Below are 24330 nucleotides of genomic sequence, written 5' to 3'. Positions count from 1 at the left end.
TGTGAAGTAGTGATGAGCTCCGGGTTTCCCTCTCCTGGTGTGCAGGAAGAAGCGTGAGAGCAGAGCTATGGCTGCTCACTCCCCGTCACTGCAGCACAGGCCCATCTCCCTGGTGCCACCCGTGTCCCCGTGTCCCCTGCAGTGGGGCCAGGCAGCTCCTGCGGCACCAGCTCAGCTCAGAGCAGCCTCAGGGGCTGACACTGGCAATTTTTAAATTGTGTTGTCCTCCCAAGTGAGGGCAAGCCCAAGCTGGAATTGGTACGATGGAGAGCACAGATTTTTTTTTGCCTCCTCTTCTCTGGAATCCACTTTGTGCTTAGGAAACTTCTTAATTAATCTCTACTTGCAGTGAAAGCCCAGGCAAGGGAAGGTCACCCCAGGACACAGCAGGGGTGGGAGCGGGACAGAGGACCAGAATAACAGCCTCTTCCAAAGATTTCCAGCGTGCTTTTCAGCCCCGGCGAGATTTGGAAATCTCAGTGTAAGTGGGTAGTTTTTTTCCTCCACAGAGAGATGAGTTACAACTTAGCTGTCCACAACCATTATGGATCAGGAATATTTCAGAGGCACAGTCATGCTATTTTCAACCTCTGCTAGGAGATTTTAAAATAATTAGCTCAGTGCAGACAGTGGAAAATAATCTTAGATCTCTCCCTTTCTGTTACTGCAAGAGCTGTGCCATTCGGCAGGGGCACCCTCGGTGTGAGCATCCTCTGGACAGGGGCTTGGGTGCTGCCAAAGCCCAGGGTTCCTAAAACCTGGGCTTAAGAGAAAAAACTCACCCGAGTGTGATGAAATATTTTGCTGCTGAAAAGAGAAGACTTGATACAAGTCATGCCGAGAAGACACATCTTGCCCGTTATTTATCCAGGCTCCGGGTGCCGTGGCGCTCTGGCTGCGGCATCTGATCTGCCCCGTTACCAGCTCACCAAGCGCAGGCCGAGTCTGAAGGGCTTATGCTTTACTAGGCACAATGTTATTAAATATTTATCAGCAGCGATGTGGCAGAAAGCTTTTCCTCGTGACCACAGTGTATAGTGCCTGCACTCCAAAATAGAAAGGGCAGGTCAGGATTCACCTGAATTGCTCTTTTATGCCAAAACAGCCACCGTGAATTAAACAGGGCGATGCTGCTGCATGCCTGTCGCATCTGCAGCCACTGATTTCTCTTGCATTTGGCACTAATAACGTCCCCAGGAAGTGGAGGAGTTAAAGCTAAGTCCATTTTTGTGTGGTTAAAGTAACGCTTAAAATCAACCTTGTGTCAAAGTCACTTCATACCAAGAAGAGATGAGTGTGTCTTGGTGGGTGATGACTCTGGTACTACCAAAAGGACACAAAGTTGGGGCTTAACCAAAAGACACCCAGTCTTTGCACCCATGCGTCTGCAAAGGATTTTAAAAGCAGATTAAAATGTTAAAACTCTTGCCACAAATACCCAAACCAACACTATAAGCAGCAGAGAGGCGGAGGGAGCCAGCCAGCAGAGAGCAGCCACGGGAGGGCAACATGGTGTGGGGCACTTCACGGAAGAAGCGCAAACATCGACTACAACACAAACAGCAGCAATTTTTGTCTCAGTATAGATTTTATTTCAATTTAATTGCCAGCTTCACCCCATTAAAAAACAAACAAATTTAATTAATTTCCACAGAACTCAAGAAGACGTATGTTAGGGGAAATGATTATAAAACTCAGGACCTGTGAAGTACGGCAAACGGCATTTCTCTGTGTAACAGCAACGCTGGTTACACAGCTACAGCGCGGCACCTCCATGGAATAGCACTTGTGCATTCAGAACAGCAGTGAAAAGCATCCACAACTGCACAGTTTAACCAAATATGTTTTCAATTTATTACACTATGAGGAAAAAAACCACACAAGTGAAAGAAACAGTAGTTTTCCCTCGGCAGCTGTGCAGTGCCCGGTCTGTCCCAGAATGAATCATCACTTCATTCGCGCTCTGGCTCGCAGGCACACTGTACTTCACTGAAGTACTTTAAATAGCAGCCTGTCTTCAAACAGAGTTGTGCAAATCCATTGTACGATCTGTCACTTGCCTCCCAGCGCCCTCTGTACGCCGCTGGTTCGGTGGCGGGGCTGCGCTCTGCTCGGCGTCACCGCACCAGACAGCCCTTGTCCTCGAGCCAACAGCCCGACATCACCGCCGGGACCATCAGGGGCAGCACAGCTTTACTTTAAACCAAAAAGCCCACCCGTAAGAAAAAAACAGGGAAGGAAGATGATTAGTGGCTGGGTATGGAGAGGGAGAAGAGCGTGGAGCTCCCCGCCATCCCCTGGGGACTCCGGCACAGGTGGCACAGAGCGAAGGGGACGGTCCCCCTGGGCGCATCCCGCTCCCCAGCCACATCCAGGACAGCAGCCGTTCAGCTCCGCAGCCCACGATGCTGCTGAAGGCACAGGGTTGCAAGCATTTTACTTCTTCAGTGAGATTGAACGATGCTGCTGAAGGCGCAGGGCTGCAAGCATTTTACTTCTTCAACGAGATCTGCACAAGGTGAGGGTATGCTGAAAACACAGCTGTTCTATTAGCTCCTGTACATCTGCTGTCTGCAGCACGACAACCACGGCGTTCACGAGAACGGCCTCTATCCTCTGTACGTTTAACCGCCCGCTGAATGTTACAGAGCCAAGACAACTTCCCTGCACGTAAAGCACATTCCTTAATACCGGTACAGTTTCAGCAGCAAAGGCCAAGCTGTTCTTGATGGGGAAGCTGGAATTCTGCAGCCAGACAGGCTCATCCAAGACCCTACTTGATTTACTTCCCGGTAAATCACACTGCTTGCCTAGAAGGACCCGACTCCATGGAGGTTCACACAGGCTTCCTCCAGAACCAAAGGTGGAATTCTCACTTCACCTGCTGTCTGCATGTGCCAGGTCCTTTAACTAACACCACCAGGATAAACAAAGCCCCCTTCTTCCTCCCTTGGCCCAGCCCTAACCCTGGGGACAGCGTGTCCTGGATGGTTTTGTATTTCCCTGAGAAGCATCTTCATCTCAAGCAATCTCAGACAGGGAAGAAACACAGCCACAGCCTTTAGTAAACCTTCCTATTGCAGATGGTTCTCAAGGCTCAAGAAGGTGTGTAAGGAGCTGGAGGAGCATGTCCCATGCACAGTCGGGTGCTCTGGGGCGGTTCAATTGACCCTGGAGGGCTCCTGGCCCTGCAAAAGATCCCAGAACCAGTAAGTGCAGCAGAATCGCCCTTTCGGATTAAATAAGGCACCAATAACTTCTGTAGGTTTCAGTAACCGCTCACAACAATTTGCAACCTGTTATCGAAGGGGTAACACAGTGCATAATCTAAACAGAAAGAGTCTGCTTTGCAGCGATAAGGCCTCTGTTTCTGCTTTAAAATGAAATGTGACAGTTGCTACTATTTTGAGTAATGTTTTTGTGTAAAATGGAATACCGTTCCTCTAATGAGGCTTCAAAGTTGGCTTCAAGGTAAAGATTTAAAACCCTTTTAGTGGTATTTTTTTCTAGTCCCTTAAAAAGGGGCTGCTAGAGGAGGTCAGCAGCAGTGAGGAAAGGAACATGTCATTTCAAATGTTATAAATTAGAAGTGGTTTGCTGGAGGAAAAAACAAAAGGCAAAAAACCAACCTGTTGTCACCTTAAACACAAGGCAGACAACAGCAGAATACATAATTAAGGCACTTCCCAAGCTGGACGGCAGCACAGCAGCAGATCCCTGTTCAGCTCTGCAGGAATCGCGCTCGGCTCCAGCGCCGCTCTCTGCCCAGTCCCAGGCCCAGCTGAGCTGAGATCCACGCGATGCAAGAGCTGGTGGGGTGGAGCCAGGGGAGAAAGAGCCAAAATAAACTGCTCTGCTGCGAGTTCTTGTGTTCGTGTGGCGCTCGTCTCATTCCAGGTTTCACACTGCTGCAACCGGGCTGTTGGTGTTTGTAACACCACCCGCCCGCTGCTCACCTCGGGGTCTGTCTGTCTGTCTGTCTGCACAGCAAGCCCCGTGGGCGCTGCAGGGCTACGGGCGCTGCTTGAACTGCTGAGTCAGCGGGAATGCAGCTGCTGGAGGCACCATCCGCAGGGGAACCCCCGAAATCGGAGCCCGGCTGCCCCCGAAGAACAAACCCTTCACCCAACAGCTGGTGTGTCACCCTGAGCCTGGCCCAGCTCACCCTGGTGTTCCCGGGAGGTGTCACAGCCCGAGTTCTGACAGTGTTGAAGAAGAGACTGGACAAAAACCCTCAGATACACAGTGTGAACTGTGGAGTTGCCATATGCAGGGACAGGAGTTGGACTCGATCCTTGTGGGTCCCTTCCAACCCAGGACATTCTCTGATTCATTCTACGATTCCAGACGAGCTGCACCAACACCAGCGATGCCTATGGAGACAACGAGCTGTGACCTAACGAAGAGTGCGGCCACCTCTGCATGGGGTGGGCTCGCGTCCCCACCATGCTCCAATGCCACAGGGAAAAACGTTTTATCAGAAGAGTAAAACCAGGGTCCTCTGGCCCTTTTACATCTCTTAAGACATTTCCTGCAAACCCTCTTTGGGTCTTTTATTTGAAGATTTGGCCCTGTACCCAGTTCCTCCTCTGGACCATGTGCTTGCTACTGTATCAGGCGAGTGTTGTCCTGGAAGGAGATACAGTTATTCCAAGATGATTTGCTTTGGAGATGATGATGACATTTTTATAGCATGAGCAAAGTTTAAAGCTGGAAGACAATTTTCAATCTGACTCCAAATGCCTTAAAAGTTCGCATGGGATCCTCTAGTGCGTGGTAACTTGTGATGCAGCCACAACTTCCATTCAGGCGGCAGTTGATTTAATCTGGAAATCTGAGTGAATGAAGAGTCCTGAAGCCCCTTTCTCACCAAGTGCAGGGACATGGTGTCCCCAAGCTCCTTACACTCCTGAGCAGGTATTATAATTGAAGAACCATCCACCCACAACATGATTTCTCACGGGCGGTCAGAACTCCCACTCATCCCTTGGGACAGGGAGCCGGAGCATGGTTACATTCCTGAAGCTACGAAACCCAAGCTGCTCCACTTGCAGCCCTGACTCCCTGCATCTCCCCCAAGGATTTTAGTCTTTCAATGGCTTCTCCAAGTTTTTCAGGTTTCAACTTACAGAAGGAAAACATAACGTCATCAAATGACATTATGAAAAACCTTCAAGTAAGCTACTTATTTTTGGCCATAAAGAGCCCCATGTCATGGCACTTAAGTCCCTATAAAATATCTTGGATTACTTCAGTTTCTTACATATACAGACTGCAAAACATGCATTGGAAAAGCTAAATAAATCTGAAAAATCTTCTTGGGGCTGGGCCCCGCACCAAACTGCCCCGAGCGCCAACATGAACCAACAGGAGGGTGACACAACATGGGTCGTACTGGCACTGATAAACCTTGCGGGTGCAGGGCCCTTCTGAGCTCAGGCAGCAAAAGCATAAAGGATGCAGACAAATCAGACAATCCTGAGATGGAGATCCACTTTTCAGTAAGGCTTTGAGTGCTTGTGGCTTTTTAAGTGCTTCTCTTACATTATCACAAAAAACAGGCTAGCATTCTTTAAAGTCGTGATCCTTCATTCCAGTATAAAACACATACGCAAGCCTGGCTTACGACCCATGATCACTTAGGATTTTCTTTTAAAGTTTGTATTAAAAATATTTTTTTATCCAAATGATAAATATTTTAAAATAAGCATTTACAAAAATAAATGGTCCATTCCAATAAGGAAGGACATGTAAAGCCGAAATTCTGAATACATCTTGAGGCAACGCAATTGTTGATTAAGCTAGTTAATAAAAATCTTTGGTATGAGAGTATAGTACATTAATATTCATGCACCGTTGTCTTCCCTTGGCAGGTATACTGTACAGACCAGCGAAGAGGCAGCTTTTCCTTAATTTCTTGGTATGTCTTCCAAATACAACATACAAATATTTCTAACGTGTCTTCCTATGATAAGAGGAGAAAAGCCCAAGATTCTCCTCGCTCTTCCTACGACCTTCGTATCTAAAAGAGAAATGAAGATGGGAGGAAAAAAGAGAAAGTGAGCACAGTTAAATGTCATTCTAGCATAGTATATTGTATACATCAACTGGCAAGACAGGAGAAGCATGTATCTCTTAGGATACATCCCTGCAGGTTCAGACACACGAAGAGAGGTTACAAGTTAGGTAAGGGGGCAGATTTACACCGCGGCACGGCAGCGGGTGGTGCAAGCCGGGACAGCCAGGTCTGGTAGCCCTGTTACATGTGGGGCGTTGAGACAAAGCACAGGTACAGGAGAGAGCCTTGAACAAAAGACTTGGAGAGCTCTAGTTGGCAATGTAGAGCAAAAAAAAAAAAGGTGGAAAGAGGACTTGAGGCACAAGGACCTCCACAGGGAAAAAATACAAAATGTCAGCTGGCACAGAAATAAGGGGCTCTGCGATCTGGTAGCAAAAGGCTCAACAAAAATGACAGGCTAGAGCTGAAAACAGTTCAAACTGAGAAGACGACACACACTTCTAACACTATGGACAATTAACTGGGGTCAAGGGAAGTGATGGACTCTGTGTTCATCTGGTGTCAGTCCCTGAATGCTTTTCACAGAATCCCAGAATGTCAGGGGTTGGAAGGGACCTGGAAAGCTCATCCAGTCCAATACCCCCACCGGAGCAGGAACACCCAGCTGAGGTTACACAGGAAGGTGTCCAGGCGGGTTTGAATGTCTGCAGAGAAGGAGACTCCACAACCCCCCTGGGCAGCCTGGGCCAGGCTCTGGCACCCTCACCATGAAGAAGTTTCTTCTCAAATTTAAGTGGAACCTCTCGTGTTCCAGTTTGTACCCACTGCCCCTTGTCCTATCACTGGTTGTCACTGAGAAGAGCCTGGCTCCATCCTCCTGACACTCACCCTTTCCATATTGATCACCATGAATGAGGTCACCCCTCAGTCTCCTCTTTTCCAGTTCCAGAGCCCCAGCTCCCTCAGTCTTTCCTCACACGGGAGATGCTCCACTCCCTTCAGCATCTTGGTGGCTGCGCTGGACTCTCTGCAGCAGTTCCCTGTCCTTCTGGAACTGAGGGGCCACAACTGGACACAATATTCCAGGTGTGGTCTCCCCAGGGCAGAGCAGAGGGCCAGGAGAACCTCTCTGACCTACTGACCACCCCCCTTCTAATCCACCCCAGGTACCATTGGCCTTCCTGGCCACAAGGGCCCAGTGCCGGATCATGGTCATCCTGTTGAATACGAGGACCCACAGGTCCCTTTCCCCTAGGCTGCTCTCTAATAGGTCATTCTCCAAATTATACTGGAACCTGGGGTTGTTCCTGCCCAGATGCAATATTCTGCACTTTCCCTTGTTATATTTCATTAAATTTTTCCCCATTTCTGAAAATGCTTATATTAAATGCTGGTGACTGAACCTGATGAACGGAAGCGATGGCAGCTGAGGAAACACACGGGTTAATCTCGATGGTCTAATGGTTCCCTTTTAGCCTTAAACCCTGACTCCATGGACTGAGGGACTCTGATCTGGGAAGGACGGGATGTGGAGGCCAGAAGGTTTGGGTCTGTGTTCCTGCTGCGAATCACACCCATTGTTATAGCAACAGCAGCTCACATGATTCCTGCCTACAAAAAGAGCCCCTATTTGTGGCATCCTCTGTGGGCAAACTATTCATTATTTATATCTGCATGTCTGAAGTGCAGTTTGTATCCTGAGCTCATTAATGAATGATAACACCTTGACCCGTGCTATTAAGTAAGCCATGGTAGATGGCTGTCCCATCACGTGCTGAAGGCAACCAAGAGAAAAACCACCAGAGTGGATTACCTGAGTTAGAGCAATACCAAAATAGCGCAAATCCTGCAGCGATGCTAAAACAAGCGAGGAAAAACACTGGACCTAAAGAAAACAAAAAGGAAACACATTAAGACAGAAGAGAGCAGTGGAAGTTTAGCTCCGTTCATAAATCACCAATTGCTATTAATATGCATAATTAAGTGTATTCAAATGAAGCTAACATTCACAATTATGTATATTCTGTAGCTAATGTACTATGAAGCACATTTACTGTACTGTAATTAGTTTTTACTACAGCTGCTTTGACACCATTCACTGTCCGCCTCTGTTCATCCAGCTATACCCTATTAAATTTAAGTGAAAGCTTCCTTAGATATTTCGTTACCCTAAACCTTTGTGCAAAACCCCCTTCAAACACCATGACAAAACACTAACCAGACTACTGGGACATCACTGCAGCATCTACTCCATAAACACCCCCGGGCCAAGGCACAGAGTCCACGTGGCACATAAAGATTTATAGCTGCTGCTTTATTATCTATTATTCTGTTTGTATCTACTACTTCACCAGGAGCAGAGCTACAATTAAACTGCACCTGTCAATTTAAGGACAAATACACTGCAGACTAATGAATTAGTGGAGCTGAAGTCGGCTCCTTCATTAGCAGGAGGAACAGAAGTTATTTCATGTTCTTATTTCCACGGGCTTTCTCTGTGCTCCCTGTTCTGTTCCGCTGCAGTCAGCAACAGCGCTGTGAAAGATCTGAACGGTGATTTGGTTCAATACTCCAAGTAATGACAACACAGGCAAAAATATATAAACTGTATTTCTGCCCCTCGTTTCAGTTTTCTCTCAGGGTAAAATTGCCAAAAAGGCAAAGTCCTTAGAAGGTGATTTTATTCCCACATAATTATATCCAAGTTTCTAAATAAAATATGAAGTAAACTTAAATGATAAAATAGCTCATTATGAATTTTGAGAATTCCTCAGCTTTTTTTTTCAGTTTCCTCAGATCTTCAATTACTTGCCAAAATATCCTTCAGTGAATAAAACATTTGCCTCTAATCTGGGCATTGAACATAGGAAGAGGGAAAAATTTTACATGTTTTCCTAAGGAAAATAGATTTAATTTCACTGTTGTTCATCGTCCTTTCTTTGTTTTCAAATGATTTGTACTTGAAAGCTTAAAAAAAGTGAAAAAAAAATTAAAGTTACTTTAAAAAATTATTGATGGCCTTATGTAGAATGACAGCAGGAGCAGTTGAAGACTTTACTATCGAAGCACTGAGGAAACCACAGGAAATGAAGAGTTTAGCTATAACGGTGTAAGTAAAAATACCACTATAAATACTGATTAAACTCTAGAGTCTCTTGAATTTCCTGGCACTGGTTTCCTCAACAGCAGCTCAGTACATTTGCCGCCATTAATTCTGCTTAACTTGTGACAGTAAAGACATCATAAAACAAACTATTTGTTACATGAAATCCAAATTACATGATAAAATAAATTGCATGTGAAAAGCCATTCCATCCAGCGACACCGTATGCATTTATTTACCCCTGTCATTTAGCATATATTTCTCCTTGTCAGTGTCTATCTCTGTGGAATCTGTGGTTTCTAGAAATAAAAGCAACACACAAAAAGTTAGTACTCAGCTCAAGCAAACAAACAAACATAATCAGCACAAGCAAAATAACACATTTCAGAAAAATACCCGATTTTGACACAGAATATTAAGCTCTTCAAAGGTAAATCATGGCTATAGTTAAATCTGGATCTACGGTGATGAAAAGATGCAGGCACACGCTGATTTGATTGGGATGGTTGAACACCGGCCAGGGCAGCAATGTTACACTCGCTTCCCACCTGAGGAAAGCGGGAGCCGATCCTCCTGTAACGCCAGAAACGTTCATTGTCACGAACAGAAACTATCTGCGAAGGTACGTGCTAATCTGCAAACAGCCCTCTGCTCCTCAGTAAATCCCTGGGCATTGATGTATCCGGCAGATGAAGCACTTGGAACAAACCACTTGGCACAGATTATTTATCTCCGTTTTGGTCCCAGCTAAAGACGTGTTCAGCTTCTTTTAAAGTCTGTAGGTACTATGTGCTAACATCCGGCACAAATACTTTTTGCCCCTATTTTTCTGCAAAAATGGAAATGGAGGTTGACCTTAAGGTGTTCAGTACTTGCCAGCAATAAAGCAGTTTAAGGACCTGCAGCTCTTTCAGAGACGCCTTCGCCACGCGGATGTGGAGATGCCCTTATCTGCAGAATGTGCGGGCAACACCAAGAACACCATTGGCACCAGAAATGCCACAGGAATGACTTTCCTCTAACGCGCCATGAATCTGCAAAACAACTTTTTTTAGCCAAACCTCTCTGTGGTCAAGAGGGTTATCAAAATAGAAAAAAAAAGTTTTTAAAAGTGAGAGCTCCAATTTTGTCTGTGAATAGGGAGGAATTTGAGACCGTTTGGTTTCAACGCCCTCCTGCGTGCCAACGCGGAGCAGCTCTCAGCTGCCCATGCCTGTGCCGCACCTCCCCTCTAGTGGGAACTCTCCGACATTACCCAACGTTTCATTGCAATATTACGCTTGAGGCAAAGGGATTTTATTCTAGAGCAAATGTTAAAGTTGTTTTAAAAATTAAAAAGAAATCTTTGAAAGTATTTCCTACGTCAGAAATATTTTTCAGATGCACAGCTCCATGTATTCTACTACAGAACCCCATCCTGGTTCATCAGTGTCCTCATCAATCATTTCTCCAGTGTTTACAATGCTGCGCATTTCAGTTTAATCTGCACTTTGAACAAAGTCCCCATAATGGGAATGCGCTTTTTATTTCACATTTACAAATTCTAGTGTCAATTCTGGCAATGCTCTGTACTCAATCTAACAAATTCAACAACCACTGCTGTGAGTAACATTTGAGTACCGTAAAGATTGTATGTGTTAGAGGCCAGAGGGATAATGCCTTTAATATTCAAAATGTTCACTTAAATGAGAAATAACGGCTCATATTGAAAAGGGAGCTTTTGCTGAAGAATAAAGGTGTTTGTGATTTTAGCTTAAAATGCTGCACAGATGTTTATCGACCATTCAACCCAGGATGCAGACATTCGTTTTAGTTACAGAACTCATATGACGCAGCAAACATATTAACAGAATCACCTAATCACTTCCTTCTCAGGTCAATATAAGGAAACTGCAGAATCTCACCATGTAGTAGTATTTTAACTCAGTTATTTAAATTAGTGTACTGAAGATGGTAACATAAGAAAGTGTACCAAGATACAGAGAATTTAATGATTCATGATGGTTACTGGAGTCTCTTCGCATAACAGCAGCAAAGCAGTTTTGGGGCACCACAAACAGCTCTGTTTTTCCTGTGAAGCATTTCTAGCACACGTGCTGGTTACACATGGCCCTAACCCTGCCTGCTCCTGTGGCTACCGAGCAAAACTCTCCAAAGTGTAAACCAGGTGTAAGGACTTGCGTACTTAAGACATTTGTTCAGAAATGGCTTGTAGAGGGTGTTCTTGAACATTAACAGAGGTCGAACTCTTAAACCATCAATACACTCTTGAAATTTTATTCTTAGTGACTACACTAAGACTTCTTAAGTTGTTCTTAATTAATAAAGGCTGTCTGCTGCCTTCTAGTCAGCCTGGCAGAAAAATCTGTTGCTTTGAGCTCTACCTGAGTGAAAATGATTGATCCAAGACTGATTGAAGAGCCCCATGACTTCTGCAAGGTGAATGTCAGATCAAAAGCTCTCCCTTAAAGCTGCTGCGAGGCTGAATTCCTGGGGATTCATGCTCATCGGAGATTTGGAGGCAGGGATGGGCCTCGATTCCCAGTTCAAGGGGCTCAGGTATGGGCCATGGAGACCTGTGGTACCTTTGCAGCCCCCCAGGGCAGGCAGGGAAACGCTGCAGTTTGCCACTGGCACCTATTCGTGCTGGGTAGGTACAAAGCTCTTCCTTCAAAATGAAAGGCAAAACAAATCTAGACAATGCAGTACCTTCAAAGGTAATTACCATTTTACATGCCGTTTTCAGTCCAGATATGCAACTGGTCTAATAGTTTGGTGTTGTGGGTTTTTTTTGGTGTTTTTGGTTTTCTTAAACCTATGGACTTTGGTTTGAATCTCACTGGAGCTTGACTCACATGTCTAAAATTTCCCTCAGCACCTAATTGTGTAGTTTCTTAGAACTAGAAATCAATTGACCAGTGACACATTAGTGCTGTTACAGACTGGATAAGGATTTCTTAAACTACAGTTCCTTTGCAGCTTCTTTAACTTAAACGTGGGAGCTTTCCCTCAAGCTCCTCAAGTCATTTCAGTATGCAGGATGCCTGAACGTATTTCCCATACACTTGGCACATCGTTCTCTTCTCCAGTTTGTTACCTACCAAAAACCCAAAGAACCACAGACACCAACGCACAGCAAGCGTTATCCCAGGTTGGCAAGTCAGGCTTGATACTTTTCCTTAAAGAAATTAGCTCCTTTGCGGTGTAGAATCAAATCTGTTTGAGCCTCAGTCCTTCTGAAGTACATACGTTGATATTTGGGGGGCAGCTTTACAGACATCAGTCAGGCCTGCCCGCTGCACAAAACAAGTCTTAAGTGATTAACATCAAAGTTTGTAATTGCAAGGGCCTATGAATATTTGCTGTACGTTAAACTAGACGCAACTAGGAGACTTATGGATCGAGGGAAAGCCAAGCTTCCGGGTCACTGGAGTTCTGAGCTTACACAAATCTGAGGTTTGTAATGTTCTTACGTGCTACGAGTCAGAATTAAGAAGAAATGGTTATTAAAAGAGATGAGTTATACTGCTGTCTTACATGTTGCACTTAAACCATTTTAAAGACATACCTCAAATTTCTGAACAACCAAAGAGTTTTAGACTACCTACACTAGTCAACAAGAACTACACAGCCAAATCCCCCTACAGCTTTTGGAATTCCAGTGAGAAAGCTTTCATGTATACCCCCAAAATTACTGCAATAACCTAAACAGGTTATTTCAACAATCTAGACCTCATCTGAAAGGGATGCTGTGATACACAGATGAGGAAATCCACAACTCAACTTACAAATCAACTTACTCAAGATTTTCTTGCTCGGCAGGTCATTATACAGCTGTTCGGCATTGATCTGTAGAGCCCTGTAAAACTCTTGACAGTGTCTGTCTCCTTTCTTTTGAAGGTGCTTTAGCAGATCTGAAAGTCTGGTATGGAGCGATGCCTTTGGATTCCTGAACTGTAAGAGAAAAGCACTCCTCAGAAGAGAGATTACAACAGTGGAGATCAATTTTACATCACTTTACGATACGCCACGGAGCAAAGATAGAGAGCTTGTTCTATTTTTGCTAAAATCATTGGTCAAAAAGGTAAGGGGAACCCAAGAAAGACAGGCATTGCACAGCAATCTTCAAGAAGCTGAGCTCCACCTGGTCAGCGCTGTGTGATGGAGAGAACATCGCCTCTGCCTTCCTCAGTTTTTCCTGTCCTGATAAAGTTACAGCTACTCTGTGTTTGATGTTTTCTCTGCATTCGAACTAACATGGTGCTTGCTATTCTACAATTTGATTCTGACAGCTACTGATACAAAATATCGACAAATCTTATAATTAAGTTTTATGTTTTCAAGTGTTCCCTTCGTTGCCTAGTAACAATCACCCAAAAAGGTACTTTATACTGCTTATATTAGTCCCAATATTGGAGTGCTCATCATCCCAAGATTACACATGTCATTGTTTCCAGCACTATTAACCGCTGCGTACCCAGCACAACACACACAAATTCATTACTCAGGCAATATGGCAATCAGTTGCAGAAGAAAGTACTTTTTTTTTCTGTACTGCCAAGTGTGATGAATATTAGCAGGCCTTACAAAGAGAATGAAAATGCGTACCTGGCCTTACACACTTCACACTGATTTCAGCCCATTTGGAAAACGTCCAAAGCCATTCTCAGCAAAGCATTTTATTTCGGACCAGTTCTGCAGGTAACATTTGTAGCACACTTGGTTAAGATCAATTCCTGCTCTAAGGGGACAGGAATGCAACATACCTTATACCACACTCTTTATTCTGACAAAATTCCCACAAGGTCTACCAGATATAGCTGAGATTGTTAAGCTTCCTAAACACTCGATAGAGTTGACAGAAACTTGCCTGGACCTGTGAGAAAGCAGTTCATCTCTGTCTGCTAAGTGCAGAAGTCATAAATTAAATTTCACAGATTCTTTATGCATTTATTTTTAAGCTCTTGATGGAATTAGATGATCTTCAATTGTGCATGTCCATGTCACACTACTACCATAACCGAATGGCTAGACTGGCTCAGTTGATGATCCAGCACTGCTCTACACCACCAAAACGCTATTCGTTCCCTGGAGTTTGACTATGACAGAATTACACCCATTTTTCCTAATGTTAAAATACTTACATGCCAAAATCCACAGGCTTGTACAGACAATGAAGTCAGCAGAGGGCAACTACAAACTGTTCTAAGTAGGATCTGGAAAGCTTTTAACTGACTTTAACTTACAGTCCATACAAATTCAAACAATCTTCCTCCCTAAATACAGCTACCTATTTCTGAAAGCTTTGTGTCAGGGAGGGCAGCCCTTCTCTATATAGAAGATGTTACTAACTCCACCCACTTCCCACAGCCCCCACACTTACAGATGGGATTAATACCCCTCCTTTCTACCAATACTCAGAGCTATTAATCAGCCACTGAAATTCATTAATGATTTTGTGGACGCAGCCGGATGCAGCACGGACCATCTGACACGTCAGGCGGGCACACAGGGCACGTGGTGACCTGGCGGGTGCAATGGAGCCCACAGAGCGGCCCTGAGAGAGCGTGGTTCTGCACGCACCGTCCTCGCAGAACCACTTGGCACAGGGAATGTGCCAGCCCTGTGTCCTCTCCTCTGATACGAGATCCCAGAGACAACTGGCCAGCAAGTCAGAGGTGAGGAGGACTGGCTGCACGGGGCAGCTGAGCAAAACACCCGCAAAAACAATGCAACATTCAGAGATACAGTAAAATTCATCAAATTACCTTTTCTGCTTCTGCATTGGTAAGAATTTGAGGGTAGACTCTGTTAAGCTGAAGAATAATTTTATCAACCACTTGCTCGTTCAGTCGGCTATTGCTTGTAAGAAAATACATGTCGTGTTGCAGCCGATGACAAAATGATTGATCTAGAGATAAAAAAACAACAAACCACAGCCGTTAATTAGCAAGCCATCTTTAAATTCTATAAATTTCATCTTCCTCACAGTGGTTAAATAGCTAAAATAAAATTACCACCATCATGTAATTTTAGAAAGCTGAACTATCTATGCGGGAAACACAACACAGCCTCCTGCTTCCAAAGACCCATTCACTTAAGATCACACACATCTGAACTCCTGGCTGGTCAATCGTGCTGCCTCTCTCACTTGCCAAAGGGTGAAGGTTCTAAGTTACTTAGATGTCAAGCTTTGATGGATATTTAATCAAATACAGCCCTAAAGTTGGTAAATCACAGAAGATATTTTCTATCATTTATGAAGTCAGATTATGGAGTTTAAAACGGATGTGTTTCGTAATTTTTTTGATGTAAATATGCACTTCATAGAGAGAGGTTCTCCCTGACGTAGAACAGTAAAAGGACATAAATTTGGCTTCAAATTTTGTACATTACTGATACAGGTACACAGCGCAGGGCTGGTCTCTGCTGCCTAGCACCCAAGGACCACAGCACAGCCAGGCCAGCCTGACCCAGCTGCAGGCATTTCACCCAAAATCACTCCCAGAGCTTATGGTGTTTCTTGTCTCACGGGAGATCGGCAGCTTGCCCAGCAGGAACTGCCCAGATTGAAACAGAACTGGAACATCAAGGAACGGCACCTCTGCCGAAGAGCCACCAGGATTTTAGGGAAGGACTTCGACCTGCAGTTCACGCGGGAGTGGGGACAGCGGGCACTCAAAAAGCAGCACATTTTTACCATGGAAGTACATTCAAATACCCATACGAATAAAACATATCTATTAACCCAAACCTCTGCAAATACATACATCCAGACCTGTTGTTTTAGGCACCATTTCCAGTTTGGCAGCACTGGATTTTGCAGGAGCGTAGCCCTGGTTACAGCTGCCTGTGTGCAGCCCCTAGATTGAGATACAGGCACAGACCAATTTAATGGGTTGCTGTGCCCTTATCAGATTTAGAAAGAGAATGCCTATGACCGCGTCTGAAATAAGCATCAAAATGTCAGTAGAGCCCTTTATAACCAAGCAGCACAGAAAACAAAACCAAAACATCGCCAACCCCAGCACACTCCTCATTTAAAGCAAATGCATAGGTTTTATGGTATTTTGGCTACCAGGAAATACAAAAGCATCAGCCCTTTGTGCCCTGCACTTCAGAGAAGATAAACAATAGAGTGACGGAAAAGATCCAGAAAACTTTGGCTCAATGCACCTCACCCAAGCACAGCGCTTGCCCTTTCTATACCACGTCCTTCTGAATCTGTGGCACTATAAACATTTACAGGGAAGGGTTCAGGAAAAGCTCCCAGTGTGACCATCACGCACTAATAACTTCTCCAGTGTCACTCCTGTTCAGACAAGACTACAGGATTTCAGCTACATGCTTACTTTTTATACAAACACCATATTATTCCCACATGTTTCTAATGCTTTGCTTTTCCACGGATCGCTCTCACGGCAGCCTTTTAGTGTCCTGTCAGAAACACGCTGTCCTGACATACGTGCTGTGCAATTTCCTTTTGTTCCAAGAAGTTCCACATTATCTAATTCACGTCTGAGATCAAACTTCTCCTCTCCAACTCCCTGGCAGGCACAAAAGGCTGAGGCGAGGACCAGAAGCCTGTGAAGTTGTGTCTGTTCATGCAAATACTTTTTGGAGAATGAAGTGCCACAGTGCAGCTCCCTCCTCTTCTGCCTCAGCTACATGATCTGTAGTGTCACCAACAACTCTGTACCTTCTGCAAACTTACAAAAAACAGGCATCAAACCAGGGTCTTACAGCTCGCTGAGCAATTAAGCTTCAAATAGCACTGTGACATTCAAACAACGAAACACAGCAAGTGCTGAAATTGTGACAAGAATCCAGCACAATGAGTATATAAAGTATAATAAAAGCAGGCCCGAAGTGTCATCTCCTTCCCTGTTTTTTGCTCTTTTGCTGCCTTGTCGTTACTGAGCCCTGCACAGTCAGCTTGAAGAAGTCTATTAGCAGCAACTACACCTCTGAAGCTAATTGTGACCAACCAAAGATCACATTTAAGATCATTTTGTGAGCAATCAGGAGTACTCCATGTCCTTGCGGCATCTTTCATTTACATGCTTGTTAAACCACCACCAGTCTTACCAAGGGCTTTTTGCTGCCATCTGGAACCTGCGTGCTGGTGTTACAGGCATAAGCCTGAGATTTCAGGAGTGGTTATGTTTTCTTCCCATTTAAGCCAAGAGGCTGGAGAATTAGACGATACTCTTGGCCTCGCTGGCTACTGCTAAACCATGCCTGCCAAGGACAGGTCTTATGCCTGGCTCAGGCATCCACAAAATGCTTCTCCCATCCTATGGGATGCTCCATTTTTAGGAAGCACCCATGGAGCAGTCTGCTTCCCCCCACTCCCACAGACACATTTCACCTGCCTGCACCTTCACCTCCTCCAGATTACTTCAGTTCAGTATTTAGGATGGGGTGCAAGGTTTAAAATTTCCTGAAGAATGGTTATCAAGCTAGTTCAGTAAAAGCAGAGCAGAAGTATCTCACTCTTCTAACATCTCACCTCTCCCTTTCAAAATCTTTTGTCTCTCCTCTTATTCTGAGCAATCTCTGCCCAAACCACACAAGAAACTGCCTACGGGCTTCTGGTAGACCAGAGAAGTGAAACCTCCCACTGACACTGCCCACCAGTGCAGAATTGCACCACAGCTACTAAATTTAAAGACAACAAACAAAAAAGCTCCACCAATCCTAGTGACTGGAACGTGGCATCCTGCTTTGGAGCAATAAGGGTTTCTGGAAAGCACATGTGCGCATTTGGAGCCACCACACAATGCTCCTGAGCCCAGTGTGCCCCAGGAGCTTTGTCACGGCACGGACTTGTGCCCATGCACTACCAGTTATGGGTGCACAAACATGACTGTGCTTTTAAGTTTTATAATCACTGTTCATAAGCAGCAGCTTTTAATATTGAACACACCCACTATTTACATTTAAAAAATCAGAAGCCCCCAAACCAGGTAACTCCACAGCTGCAGCAAGGCTACTGATGTACTGTCAAGTCTTTAGAATTTAGGGAGTGGTTCTTCGGGATATTTTGCATATCCACCTTTTATCACTGCCTCAAAGAGACAACAGTTACTGCAAGGAAAACGTAAAATCTTTATGCTAAGAAGACGTTGTTTTTTAGCAGGAGTCAGCCCAGCTTTACAAGGACTGTCATGCCACCAGTCAGTACTTGCCTAGAAAGTTCAGAGCAGCAAAATCGGGAGACCAGGTCAATTATCAACAGCTTACAGCACAGGCAGTGGTATTGCTTAAAAAGGTCGGTATTTTCCTTACTCAGAGGAAATGTAAATTTTTCAAAGAGACAGGCAGGAAACGCGGGAACTGCCTTTGACAGCTGAGAAGAAAACATGACTCATAATTTTATGTTATTGACTTATAATTACTATAAGCCCATGACACATCATACACAACAGCTTTTTTTTCTCTTACCCAAGGCACAAAAAGCCTCTTGGATACAGCAGGTGCACGGCACACTAACATGCACAGCCTGCACCTGACCGCGCGCGTGGAAGGAAAGGAAATACACGTATAATTAAGACATATCAGAAAAAATGCAAGAGATTACTGGTTATGTAGCCAGCGGCTCCTCAAACAGACAATACATAAAATTAGTGACAGCAGTCGCTACCTCACAGTAAGTTAATAAATCCAGTTGCATTTCAAATGGACAGGGCTGGGATCAGCCCCTCCTTGCTACACTGACATGTCACTGTTTTCATCTACACTTGGGCCCCAGGAGCACAAATGCTGCCAACCACCTCCAGTCAGGTGGGTAGATCTTTCCAGTTAATAACTCCACCAATATTTACATAAGGACTCTTGATACCGTCTCTGGCACCACTGTATTTGTATGGTTTCATCCTTTGTTTGTTTTCCCCTTAAAAGCCTCCTTCAATTTACAAAGCAAACAGCATCATTTCAAATAGATAAATTTAAATACAAAAGACACAAACCCAACACATCTGACATTCTCCATAACAACACACATCACTCATAAAAAATCCATTCCAGAAACCTCAATGGTATCTGCTGTGCAATGCGAACACAAGTTGCAGCTCCCTGTTAAACTCCTGGATTATTTTCATAAACTTTATAACCGCAAGCTGACAACCAAAACCTGAAGGCAGGTGACCTGCCATTTGTACGTGACCATCCTGTTGAATCATCTTGGGAAAGCGCTGAAAAACTCTCAACAAAATGTCAGCATGATGCTAATTTTGCTTTTGGCTTTTCCCTTTCAAGGCCCCGAGAACAAGATTTAAGAAGGAATCTGGCTGCAAGAGAAACAGTCTGAGATGATCAGATTGCAGCGGTCACCGAATGCACCCAGTCAAGAGCAACCGCTCTGCTCCTCCGGGCTGGAAGCCACAGCACCGGGGCCATGGGCCAGTTGGTCACCACAAGTAAGAGCCTTTGGCAGCAAGCTCAGTAACTCATCTTTATCTGAAATATGTTTCCAAAAATCGAAGAAATAATAAAACGGTGAGCAAAACGGTAAAAAGCTCTCGATGCTCGAGTGTGACACGAGTCTGTTTGCATTCCCCGAGCTCCGTACAAAGGCTGACACAACGGGCCCGTCAAGAACTGGGAGGTGGTGTGGACGGCGGCGGGAACGTTCCCGAGCGCAGCCGCCGTGCCCCCGGTGGCACCCGGTGCGGGGGCAGCGCCGCCTCCCCTGGGCAGCGCACAGGCCCCCGCTCGGACACGCACTGGCTCCGGCTCCCCCGCCCGCTGACACCGGCCGCCGTGTCCGAGCCCAGGCCGCCCGGCCCCGCCGCGGAACCGCGCTGCCCAGAGCCGGCCCGACCAGGCGGCGGCCGCTCCCGGGCCCCGCGCTGCCGCCCGCGGGCGTCACCCGTCCCGGGATCCCCACGGGGAAATCCCCCCTCAGAGTGCGGGGCGCCGAAGGCACCAAAACACCTGCCCCGCGGAACGCACGGCGGCACCCCAGCGGCTGCGGGCACCGACGCCGGGGCGAGCGGCGCCTCCTGCCCGCGCCCCCCGGGCTCTCCCCGCCCGCACTCACCGGCCATGGCGGCCGCGGCGCTGCCCGGCCCGCCCGCGGGCGGCGGCCCTTCCTGCCGGGGCTGGCGGCGGGGCCGGGTCGGGGCGGCGCCTCCCGGGCCCGGGGGAGGTGCCGGCGGGGGCGGGCAGGGAAGCGGCGGCGCCGGGGCTGCTCCCGCCCCGCTCCGTGCGGGTCCCGGCCGCGGGTCAGCGCGGAGCTGGCAACGTGCGGCTGTCAGCCCTGAAACAGTTAATCGCATAATTAGTAACGCCGCAATTTTCTCTGCCACAAGTAATTTAACTGTTCAAACACCATGTCTGCATTTGCATAATATCCGTATGCAATTTGTGCTGCGCTGCACACGTTTAAGTGCAGTTACGGCGTGTGAGGCGAATTTGACAGTTACTCAAGTGCCAGGAGCAGGGACAACTCTCAGTCCAAGAAAAGCTGCAGAGAAGAATCTAATTATTTGGGACAGACGAACTTCATGAAAGCAGAAGTGCAAGGAAACCTGTGCATTTTAGAAACCCCTATTAGCACAAAATTTAATCAGCATTTGATTACGTAGTGGGGTATGGAGTACAATATGCCCTCCTAGGTATTAATACTGCAGAGGAGCGAGGCTGAACCTTAGCTTTGCAAATTGTGATAAAGGGATACATTATTTATCACTCTAAGTTTTCTTTTTTCTTTTTTTTTTTTTTTCTGCAAAATCTAATATTTTTATAACATATTGGAAAAGATGAATTTCTAGTATGGCAAAGACACAGAGTGATTTGTAATTATGACTGATGTTGAAACCGCAACAAAAACATTTATATTAAAGAGGGACTGAAATCTTCTGGAGGTATTAAAATCTCAGTAAGCAAAGCTGCCTGTGGACTGGTACATAAAATGCTTCAACCACACAACTGCCCTCGCACAGACACCTCTTCTTAAAACCATTAAGCAGCAAGTCTTGGAGCACCAAGACTCACCCTTAGCCAGGGAACACAACCATTGCCAGTGTGACCACTGGCCCACAAGATCCCAAAAGCTTTGCCCTGCTTTGCTTCTGTGCTGTGCATGGAAAAGCCACACCAGTGCACCGGGACCGGTGACACAGAGATAATAAAGCCTACAACCCCTTGCTCTGGGTGCTGCGGTGTCTGGGGAAGCTGTGGCGCTGCCATGCGTGGTTGTGTCCCGACCCACACGACTTCTGCAACCTGCAGGGTAGGCAGGAGTTGCCAAATTAAGAAAGGATTTAGTGAGGATCTGGCTTTGCCCTTGGATACACGTGCTGCATACACCCTTTTATGAGAGGCCGCTCCAGCTAGGCTGGGAGTTAAAAGAAAAATGAAATACTTTGGTGGAAGTTTGCAAGTGCTGCCACGTCGTGGTGTCCTGGAGGAAGTGTCGTACCCAGCAGAGCCCCAGGCTCTGGGCCTTTCCAGCGCGTTCTGCAGCAGCATTTGGCCGGCAGGGCTAGCCACAGTCCTGAGGCTTTCTTCCGCATCATTTCTTTCCCTGACATCTCACCTTTGTGCTCAGTTTCTAGCGTGGCACAGCTCTCGGAGGAGCGCAGCATCCCCCCGCACCGCAGCCCTGCGCTCGGGGCCGGCACTGAGGAGCCCATCACCAGACCTGCGCCAACTCACGCCAGCTCAGGCACTTCTACATACATACACCCCCACGTTTGCTCTTGAAAATGTTGTCTGTACCTCCATCCTACCAATGAAAGCAGCTTCGTTATCTCTACAAAGTGTAAGAACATGAGAAAAAAACCTCACTGAAATATTTTTAGTATTACCAAGTGCTGTGATGTTTATAGTGTGTGTCCTTGGGAAGATTAATAGAGTATAAGCATCTTAGGTTTACTCCATTTAGCCCCAAGAATCCAGATCTCCTGAACAGCATGAAAATAGATTTTTGAAATTACTATTATTGCACATGGAGACATTGATCGTGCCTGTATCAGAGTGACTTTTGGCAATGTATTTTAGTGACAGAAGCAGGTACTGTGCGGAAAGGAAATTGTCATTTTACAACAGCTTTCATCATACATTTTTTAAGACCATTTCATATGTATATTAAAATATTACAGCAAGAGGTGTTGCCTAGTGCTAAGAAGCAGTGGTAGTGTGGCATGCTGAGGCAGTGTGAGGTAGTACGGCATGTTTTTATGGCCATTTTACACCATTGTGAATTCCCTGCATTTTGTGCTTTGCTAAAAACTTTCCCGTGAATTGCTACCAGAATCTAAACCACAAAAGCGAAAACCTGGTTGTCCTAACGTGACACAGACTGAAATCTCTAATATGAATGTTAAATATTTCATAGCAGGCAGTGTTTCCAAGCACTGTGAGGGAAATGGAAGTGAAACTCAACCATCTGCGAGTGCTGGGGTGCACAGTGCCACATGGCCTGGAGATATTTTTGTCCTGTAGACTCAGATAATGATACAAGTGTCAAGGGTTAAATATATCTCCCCGTCATGCCCCTGGCACGCTGGACTCCCACAACCGCGTGGCTGTCACGCTTGCTGTGGAAGGGCAGGTCCCCAGCAGGCTGTGGCAGTGGAGGGGACACCCATCATGTGCAACGCACACCCGTCACATGCAGGGGACACGTCTGTGGGGAGACACGTCCTTGGCAGGAGCTGGGCCACTGAATCCCCTCCACGGTATGATCTGTGACATTCAAATAGCACGGTGGGAGAAGGAGGACACGCTCGGTACAGGTGACAGCAATGAGCTGTACACAAAGGGAGCTACAAAACCCGCACAAACATTTTGAGGCGAGTAACGCTGATTTTGCGAGCCCTCGCATCCTGCTGATGGCCGGCGTGACACAGCGACCCAGCACAACTCGTTTCCAAAACACTGTGATTCATTTCAGATTTGTGTCTCTTAAGTCAGTGGCTAAGCTGAGTGACCTGCCCAACAATGTTTTACCTTCCCGTGTCTAAATGACAGCAGATGTATTTCCTGGCTCAAAAGCTGTTCCCCCCCGCCGCTAAACCGACTGATTTGTTTATTTGAGTGAATTATTCAATCTACTAAATATTACCCTTGTCCTGGCAGCATCAGCATGCAGTGTTTTCTTGTTTTATCTGTTAATTGTTAAATCACAATATGGTTTCTTATTTTCCCACAGCTGAAGAGGACTGGATGTCTTCAGGAACAAATTAAATCCAGATAGTGCAGGCAGTTCCTTTAACAAAGTCTTTCTTTGTGTTTAAGGAAATACAATGAAATATTTCTTAAGGGCTCAGATTACACACTGAACTCCCTTCAGCAAGCTTTAGCTACTAATTTATAAAAACAGACTCTAAGAAGGAAAAAAAATAGGATGGTAGTGACCAGGCGGCCACTCCCGTCAGAGCCGCTACCCCTCCCGGCTCCTCACTTGCATTCCTGCAGATTCGGACTTTTCCGACCGCTCATTTTGCCCGGTACAGATCGACAAACAGGCACTTACACGTCTTGTAGAGCATCGTCCATGGGGTTGGGGTCCGTGCGGTGCCGCGGGCGGTGGCCGGTGCTGTGCTCGGGCGAGCAGAGGTCACTGCCGAGGCGAAGCCACAGCCCCGCGGTGGGACGGGTCGCGTGGGCACGGTGCCACTGCCGCTGCTCCTGCCAGCCAGCGCCAGCTCTTCATTCTAAGGGATGTGTCATCAGCGCTGAAAAACAAAATCTTCGTTTACTTAAAGTTATGGGATTTTTTTTGTTTGTTATTGGTGCTGATAATTTCTAGGATTGCTTTGCATGTAGACTAGGTAATTTCCCAGTCTTATTTATATAGTCACAGTATTATTATTGGTATAATCAACTTTTATTTGTTCACTGCTTTAAAGGAGATGAAGAAAAACAATTCTCTGACTCCAGACGTACAGGCAGATGCTGTGCTGCAAGTTCTCAGTTCTTTATTCCTGACCAGCTAAGCCAAACTATTAGATGTGAACAGAACTGACTTGGGTGAAATCACAGGTCTGCAAATCCCTGGGCAGTTTTAACTTCTTGTATTCATTACACTAGTGAATTACACTCACCCCAATTCTGTGGTACGACACCCAATCCTTGGAAATTTTGACAGCGCTCGTGAAACAAGAACATGATGCAGATAATAGAAAAAAATTGACTACCTCTTGTTCCTGGCACTATGGAAAAGCCAGCACATAGAATAAGCCCTTGATGATAAATC

General features: G+C 45.9%; 2 protein-coding genes across 7 annotated transcripts in view; one reads left to right on the top strand and one right to left on the bottom strand.

Moving 5' to 3' along the window:
- The window catches only part of NINJ1 (ninjurin 1), a 294431-nt gene that overhangs the window by 22296 nt on the left and 247805 nt on the right, over window positions 1–24330 (top strand). The gene's annotated exons all lie outside the window — the stretch shown is intronic.
- CARD19 (caspase recruitment domain family member 19) lies at window positions 1570–23787 on the bottom strand. Of its 6 annotated transcripts, none has more exons than XM_071813007.1 (7): window positions 23608–23787; window positions 14891–15033; window positions 12923–13076; window positions 10022–10156; window positions 9362–9421; window positions 7833–7904; window positions 1570–6022 (listed from the first exon to the last, which is right to left on the bottom strand). In XM_071813007.1, exons 1-7 carry the CDS (start codon window positions 23621–23623, stop codon window positions 5910–5912), a joined length of 693 nt encoding a protein of 230 aa, XP_071669108.1. In that variant the 5' UTR covers window positions 23624–23787; the 3' UTR covers window positions 1570–5909. The 6 variants fall into 6 exon arrangements, 4 of the variants coding, with proteins under 4 accessions (XP_071669108.1, XP_071669107.1, XP_065718340.1 ...); XM_071813006.1 differs by lacking the exon at window positions 23608–23787 and adding an exon at window positions 20167–20283; XR_011740697.1 differs by having other exon boundaries at window positions 5998–6022; window positions 9299–9421; window positions 23608–23754.

Source organism: Patagioenas fasciata, chromosome 10 (genome assembly GCF_037038585.1).
Source record: "Patagioenas fasciata isolate bPatFas1 chromosome 10, bPatFas1.hap1, whole genome shotgun sequence".
In the NCBI taxonomy this organism is placed as follows: Eukaryota; Metazoa; Chordata; class Aves; order Columbiformes; family Columbidae; genus Patagioenas; species Patagioenas fasciata.
Note: the sequence above shows the minus strand (reverse complement) of the source record. Positions and strands in the feature narration are given on the sequence as shown.

What these genes read in the sequence shown, in the direction of transcription:
- CARD19 (XM_071813007.1), bottom strand. An exon ending in GCCGAGCAAGAAAATCTTGA is followed by an intron (nt 10,157 to 12,922) that starts GTAAGTTGATTT and finishes GTTGTTTTGCAG; the next exon opens with ATTCATGGCGCGTTAGAGGA. An exon ending in ATATATGCTAAATGACAGGG is followed by an intron (nt 7,905 to 9,361) that starts GTAAATAAATGC and finishes TGTTTTCTTTAG; the next exon opens with GTCCAGTGTTTTTCCTCGCT.